The sequence below is a fragment of the Pseudomyrmex gracilis genome, unplaced genomic scaffold (assembly GCF_002006095.1).
Source record: "Pseudomyrmex gracilis isolate BER0280 unplaced genomic scaffold, ASM200609v1 scaffold_3693, whole genome shotgun sequence".
In the NCBI taxonomy this organism is placed as follows: Eukaryota; Metazoa; Arthropoda; class Insecta; order Hymenoptera; family Formicidae; genus Pseudomyrmex; species Pseudomyrmex gracilis.
In genome coordinates this window covers 1-7,473 of record NW_018024277.1, presented here as the reverse complement: position 1 = coordinate 7,473, position 7,473 = coordinate 1, and the positions used below count along the sequence as shown (strand labels likewise).

General features: G+C 37.4%; 2 protein-coding genes across 3 annotated transcripts; one reads left to right on the top strand and one right to left on the bottom strand.

Moving 5' to 3' along the window:
• Window positions 1-78: 78 nt before the first annotated feature.
• On the top strand, window positions 79-1,692 carry LOC109863227 (DNA polymerase epsilon subunit 3). Its single transcript, XM_020443461.1, has 2 exons — window positions 79-372; window positions 608-1,692. Exon 2 carries the CDS (start codon window positions 608-610, stop codon window positions 998-1,000), a length of 393 nt encoding a protein of 130 aa, XP_020299050.1. The 5' UTR covers window positions 79-372; the 3' UTR covers window positions 1,001-1,692.
• Window positions 1,693-1,785: 93 nt separating this feature from the next.
• On the bottom strand, window positions 1,786-7,054 carry LOC109863226 (E3 ubiquitin-protein ligase LRSAM1-like). Of its 2 annotated transcripts, XM_020443459.1 has the most exons (13): window positions 6,885-7,054; window positions 6,312-6,554; window positions 5,782-6,195; window positions 5,367-5,396; window positions 4,898-4,999; window positions 4,709-4,817; window positions 4,394-4,555; window positions 4,218-4,317; window positions 3,887-4,130; window positions 3,691-3,816; window positions 3,392-3,586; window positions 3,105-3,302; window positions 1,786-3,015 (listed from the first exon to the last, which is right to left on the bottom strand). In XM_020443459.1, exons 1-13 carry the CDS (start codon window positions 6,948-6,950, stop codon window positions 2,890-2,892), a joined length of 2,115 nt encoding a protein of 704 aa, XP_020299048.1. In that variant the 5' UTR covers window positions 6,951-7,054; the 3' UTR covers window positions 1,786-2,889. The 2 variants fall into 2 exon arrangements, with proteins under 2 accessions (XP_020299048.1, XP_020299049.1); XM_020443460.1 differs by lacking the exon at window positions 5,367-5,396.
• Between the last annotated feature and the right edge of the window lie 419 nt (window positions 7,055-7,473).

Here is a 7,473-nt window from a genome sequence, read left to right as displayed (position 1 = left end):
TTTTTTTTTTTTCAAATCAGAGCCCGCGTTACCGACACTAGAGGAAGAGTTGCCAACATCACTTTTGTTTACATCTTGGTAGCTCTGCGTTTAATTTCACCTAGTTGCTCCTTTCTCACGTGTTTTTGTTCAGTTTTTGTTTGTCGGAACGCGAGTATTCACAAAAAATGCACGGGTCCGACAATTTATTTTTCGCACACTAATACGTTTCTAGGTTCCGTCTCAAACCTATCAATAAATTCCTCTCAAGACTGTTGATACGTTCGTCTTGCGCCAATATTAAATATCTCGTCGGTCTTGCTGGCGGGAAAAATCTAACCTCAACTTAAGCAACGAGTAATTACGAGGTTTTAGAGATTTTAGGATTACAAGGTAATGTAATATTTGCTACATGTAGATTGGGTTAGATTAGAATTTTTATACTCTTCTCCCTCTTTCATTTTTATTGTACTAATTTTTACGTTGATTTTGTTTGTGTATGATAAAGTGTATGATAAAGTGTGCGTGTGTATGTGTGTGTGTAAAACTTTTATAAACGTATATTCAATCTATTTATACTGATTGTTCTTCGTGAGATTTATAAGACAAATGACTTCTTGTCGATCAGATGGCTGAACGACTGGAAGATCTGAATCTGCCCAATGCGGTTGTAACCAGGATCATCAAAGAAGCCCTGCCGGACGGAGTGACAGTCGGAAAAGACGCCAGAATAGCGGTGGCGAAAGCCGCCTCTATCTTTATACTCTATCTCACATCGACATCTAATTCGGTGGCAAAGAAAGCCAATCGCAAGACCATCACCGGGCCGGATGTGATTCAGGCGATGGCAGACATCGAATTCGATCAGTTCGTTGATCCGCTGCAAGAATCTCTGGAGAACTTCAGAAAGGTTCAGAAAGAGAAAAAAGACGCGACAACCAAGAAAAAACAACAAAAGAAGGACGAAGATGACGTAGTGATCATCGAAGAGGAAACGGGAAGAGAAAATGCGGATAATTAAATATAATTTTTTTTTTTTATAGATCTTTCTCTCTGTAAATAAGAACACACATACATATAGTTTATTTTAAATATAGGATATTGTTGTGTATAGTTACAAAAACAAAAAACAGAGTATTTCCTGGAGAAATGCACCGACAGATTAGAAACAAAACAGGTAGATATTTATTTCATCGTAATACTTAGCTTTAATACACAATATTTAATTTGTATATAATACATGTATATCTGCATGTATGTTTTTTCGGTATACTTTTATTATCATGTGTTTTGGAAGATATGTTTTTGAAACGTTTGCAATATAATGGCAAACAAATTTGTGCATCTGGTTAAAAAACTATATAGGATTTTTAATCTGCAACCAAAATTTATTCAACCGAGATTTATAATTGTGTCTTCTCGCGATCAAGTAGCGACGCGCTACTGTTTTCTCCTTCTCACTTAACTCTGAAAATTCCAGTTTTTTTTTTATTTTTTTTTTATTTTTTTTAATCAATTCGACGGTGACTTCTCACAATTTGCGTTTATCAAAGAGTTGGTGTATAAATTATTTTGTATAAAAGCTTACGTGACGGTTTTTCCTTTTTATAATTCTCTTATTCAAAATGTCGTAATCTGTGCGGATATGTTTGCGAGAGTGATTAATATAAGGAGTGCAGGTATTTGTAGTGCGTGTCGAATGCGTCCGAATTGTCGGACTTTTATACACATAAACTCGTTCTCTTTTACGCTTGATGGTTTCTTCATGTTGGAAGTTTTTGTTAAGTGTACGTTAAGTTAAACTTTATAAAATCAAATATCTTCTTTCTTTCTCCTTCTCTTTCTCATACAAATTGTACATGCGATTTATAGAGTTGTTTACACAAGTTTGACCTACTAAAATCGTGATCGTGATCGTGATCGTGATCGTGATCTTTCTTGACATTCCAATTCACTGTTCACATTTTTTAAAATCACTGTATACAGTAACGTATATATATATCGTATATATATATCGTGACAAAGATTTTTAGCACTGTAGTAATAAAGCGTATAAATTCACTAGCAAGACTGTGTCTCTTAATACATCAGATTGATTAAAAAGTTTGGTGTTTTTCTTACTTCAGCCATCATCGCATCGACGAGAGTAAAGGAGTGAAATTTTTAATTAAGCTAATATTTTTCTGTCTGGATCGATGGACAAAATTTGTTTCGCTAGCATTTCTATCGCTTAAATAACACCAGTCGACCCGCGTTCGCGAGATGCGTTGTTTCAACTACTCTCGCGAAGGGAACGACATTGTTGAACTGCTCGAAAAATCTGGCAGTTTAAGACCCAAGTGGCCGAGAAACAAGTCACTCACGAAATTGATCAAATGTCAGTGCGGTGCGTACTTTTGTAAGGAGAAAAGATAGGAAAAAAAATAACAAAAACAGGATTTGTACAGCTCGTGTATATATTGTCGATAAAAATACAAACAAGATTCTGTGAAATATTCTCAGACGCTCTTTAAAACACTCGAAGTTTCTTCGAGAAATATGTTTCTTTCGAGATTTACGCGTTTGTATTTTTATGCCAAATATGTGAAATGTTAAATAATATATATATATATTTTTTTTTTCAATGCAATTGAGCAATTTTGTGAGTTACTGTGTGTGTGTATGTGTGTGTACTAAATGTACTTCCTTTACGTGGAATCGATGATTCGCGAGCTTTACACGCTTCCGTCACACAGTGGCAAATATAACATGTCTTGTGTGCGTTATACCTTCCACCATTTATGGAAACAGTTCGTTCGCGCGCGTGTATGTGTGATCACAGACGAAGAGGAATAGATTCGGTTTTTTTTTTTAATGAGCATGAAGTCGGAAAATTAAATTCGCAAAAAGCCCGAATTAAAACGTGGAATTTCAAGGCTGCAGAACTCGCACTTTGCGATCTATCGAACTCCTGCACATCGGACACCCTGTGGTAACTTTATCGGCACAAGAGGAACAACAACAGAGGTGTCCGCAGGGTAGAAAAATTACCTCACACTGCAAACAGAGATTCACAAAGTAACGACGGGAATTCGTGAAGCATCTCGCATGGGAGGAAAGAACGAAAACAAAAATCGCACACTTACCTGCAAGTCGAGGCAGATTACGCACTCGATCATGTCGATACTTTGAATACAGCTAAAGTCTTGATTGCTAGTCGACGCCTCGTCGGGGGGCGCGGAAGGCATTATGGGCGATCTGGCTTCGCTCATTTTCACTTCTGCCAGATAGTTTTCAACCGCCAATTTGATCGCGGCACGATCTTTCTCGCAATTTATGCCAATCTACAGAATGAAAGACAAGATCTGCTGTGAACATCGCGGTCTTTGTGTGTACAATTGCTCTTGAGACAATAGCAATTACAGTTACGTACATCTTGTAATTGTTCGTCGGTGACATCCGGCAACAAAGATGGCAACGTGACCAGAAACGGGAGACAATGCAGAGCACCCGCTATCGCCACGTGTCGAACCAGCGTAGGTTCCAGCATCTCCAGCATTCCCTGCGGTCGTGCTTCCATAAGAGACTGATACTGCATCAGCCAGAACAAACTGCCTCGTCGTACGTTCTGTTTCGCACAAAATTAACAAATTACGCAAATTAAAAAATACATCAATAAAAGAAGCTGAGAAAAGATTAAATTTCTCTCTTAAAAAAAAAAGACATAATTACAGAGACACATCGCTGTTGCTCTATCGTGTTGATTGTCTCCAACAATTGGTCTCTTCTGGTCTTCTGTTGTTCTAACAGGTCGATCAGAATCGCTGTTAGAGTCACGCGTCTATCAGCAATCTCATTCTTAAAAAAGTACATTTTTTTCTTGTCACTTCGATTTTCGTTGAATACTTGATTGTATCTGTGCACTTACGAGCTGTTGATTGATCTCAAGTTTTCTCCTCTCGAGCTCGATATTCGTGAGCGCGGCCAATTGCAACTGCACCAGGTTTACTTGGTGAATGATGCTCCAAGAACGCGCGTCGCTGCGTTCGAGCAACGCGGCGACCGCCGCTTTCTGTAGAACCTCGTCCTGTCGCAGTCTGTCGACGAGATCCTGCCTGTTCTTCTCCTGGTCGTGCACTACTTGCGCCAAATGATCGTTGTTCCTCACCTCTCTGAAAACAATATCATCCATCTTGTTCAATTAAAAATATTGAAATAAATTCCTCGAAAGGAAACGAGTTTGTAAATTGTTTACTGACAGTGTGAGCAGCGATTGCGCGGCGTAATATCTGTATTTGGTGTGCTCCTCTAATTTTCTCGCTTTGCACATTTCCTCCTCCAGCAACTTCTCCATCGCAACTGCGAGAAAAATTTGTATTCGTTTGTAAAATAAAAACAAGTCTTAAATTTCGTACTCGCAATGCTCGGTACTCACGAAGAGTGTCTTTTGTACGCAGCAGAAACTGTTCCGAGTGGCAAGAACTGAGCAGTCGCATTTCTTCCTGCTTCTCTCGTTTCACCAGTTCGGCCTGGCTCTGTCTTTCTTCCTCGCTGTTTCTCAGAAACTCTTTAATCACATTATCAGCCTCTTTCTCGGCTAAGAAGATATAACTACGTATTATTATATGCATGCAGTTTTGTTGTTATATATAATATAAACACATGTATACATGTAATAGCTGTTTTTATCTCTAGTACTTAGTAAATAAAAAGTTTATAAAATTTCTTTATTCATCTAAAAAGGAGATACCGTTATAAATGTACGAGAGCAAACGCTCTCTGTTGATATCTCTCTCCTGCTGTGCCTTTTCAACTTCTTGCTCCAACTGTATCTGCTGTAACGCTAGATCTTCCAAAAGCTGTGAAAGATAAGATCTTCGATTGTCAATAATTGAAAGTTAAGAAACTTGAGTTTAGCGATAAACGCGAGTTCAATCACCTTCTTTCTGTGAGCTTTGAGCATAGTTTGAACTTCTATCTCGTACTCTTGTTGCTGTTTTATGGTTTTCTCCACCTCCAACAAGGCGTTTTGTCGATGTTCCTGGATAGAAGAACCATTTGCTATCATATTCCATAGCGTGTGACAAATCAATTATTGATAAAAAAAAAAAAAGATGTTTATTTCCGTAAAATATCTTTTGATAATATATTAATAATGTAATGAAACACAAACGCTAATAGATAACTATAATTTTAGAGCAATGCAACTAAAATGTAATTAACATAAGTTCCATGCAAAATCATTTCTTGTTCAGTTGTTTAGCGATCGAGATATATAAATCTCTCATTAGTTTGATTCTCTTTCATTAATTACTACTATACTGAAAGCTGTTCTTAACTTATTAGTAATAACAAAATAATTAACATGACACACAAGCATACGAAACTCAAAGGAGCGTCCAACATGCCTTCATTTTGTCTAGCTTCTGTAACGCTGCCTAAAAGAGAGAAAAAAAACAGAAATGTTGAATATGCAAAAAAAAGCACATTTATGCATGAAATTATTCTCGAAATCACACGAGTGTGCGGATTCAATTATAAAATGTTTAATGTATTAAAAAGCATTCAAAAAAAAAAAAAAAAAAAAAAAAAAAAAAAAAAAAATAAAAAAAAGATAGCAGCTTGCGACCAACAAAATTCTTATATCATACTTTACACACAAAATAGTCGAACAATGAAAAAATATCTTCCTGGAATAAACATCAATATAAATTATGTAAATAAATTTTTTTATACTTCAGACACATTTAATTTTTACGAATACATCTAGTCACCAGATAAATAAAGCTAAATAAAACGCGTCTATAAATTACATTAAAGTACCTGCACATCATTACTCTTATTGTGATACATCGACTGCATATCTTCCGAGCTAATTTCTCTGGAAATGTCGGTCTCCGACAGGGAACTCTCCGGCGAGTACTCGATACCGCTCTCGTTCGCAAGAAACGCAATAATGACTATCGCGCCGCCGTCCAGAATGTCCCGAGGCGGATAAAGCAGATTCAATCCGTCGATATTCAGATTCGTTAATTGCTGAGCGTAACCCAGAGACTTGGGCAGCTTCTGCAGCGACTTGTTGTAGCTGATGTCGAAAACATTGAGCTGCTGCAGCTGTCCGATGTTTTCGGGCAGCTGTTTCAAGTTGTTTCTCGAGACATTCAGAATTGTCAACTTGTTCAAGTGAATTATCTCATTGGGCAGTTTGCGGATGCTGTTGTTTTGCAAATAGAGTTCCTGTAAAAAAAAAAAAAAAGGAAGAGAACAAATCCGACAATTTCTAGAATTCTGTGAGAAGTTTAGGAAAAAAAAAGGAGTCAACTTTCTGAGCTGGTGGTCTGGCGCAAACATACCTTAAGGGAAGAGAGATACATAATGTCGGAAGGTAACGTGGTAAACTCGTTTTCGTGAATGTCTAGGACAGTCAGAAGTGACAAGTCACTTAAGGCACCTCCGCCAGAGAGCGAGCTCAGCTTGTTGTCGTACATCAGCAGGCTCTTCTTTCGAAACACTTTGCAGAGCGAATAAATACCCGATGGCACATGCTTCAAGGCACACTCCGACACGTCGAATACCGGTTCAGGATTCTCCCGCGCCTGTAAAACACGCAAAACAAATGACTGACAGACAACGACGAACATTAAATATTCAAAAAAAAAAACCCTGCGGCGTTTTAATTACACGCCAATTACTCGTCACCGAGGAAAATAAATCGAAACCTAACCTCAGGTCGCTCGACCTCTTAAACGTCTATCGTCTATCGAATATCTAAATTGTTCTTCGTTACACATACAAGTAATTTTCTTTATCGTCACAATTCAGCGTCAATTGAATATTAAGATAATTATAGAAAATCAATTTTTTTTTTTTTTTTTTTTTTTTTCATCAACCGTTACATGCACTTTCAATCCGCGAAACAAACGCACCAAATACAATTTGTATTCGAGCCGCGCCTTGTAATCGGCATTCTTGTTCCCGTGCTTCCTTGACATCCTTGCACGCGTCCGTTGTCATGACAGGAGAGCAGCGGTTGAGAATCTCATTTCGCTTCCAGCTGACACGTGATAAAACGACGTTCGATAAGGCCTGGTCATATATGTAATACTCCTATATGGCTACCCCCATGATGTAAATATACCAGGTGTATCATTCCCGTGAATGCGCAGTGGTTCAAGTAATGGCCGCTCTCCGAACCAATCAAAAATTTGCCCCAAATTTTAAAACTAGCGTAGTCACTAGCAGTGTTACAAGATAGGACAGGTTAGAACAGTGTATTACAAACAGCAGTGAACAAACGTGAGGTAAGTTAAAAATATATCATATAAATTAAATTAATGAATGAATAAATCATATAGCTTATAAAATGATCAAACAATTGTAAATTCAGTGCAATTTTTTATTTGTGTACTATATATTTATTTTTGTTTGCAGACACAATGCCATCATGCTGTATAAAAAATTGTAAAAGTCGAACATTTTACACGGATACAAAAGGAGTAACATTTTTTAGATTTC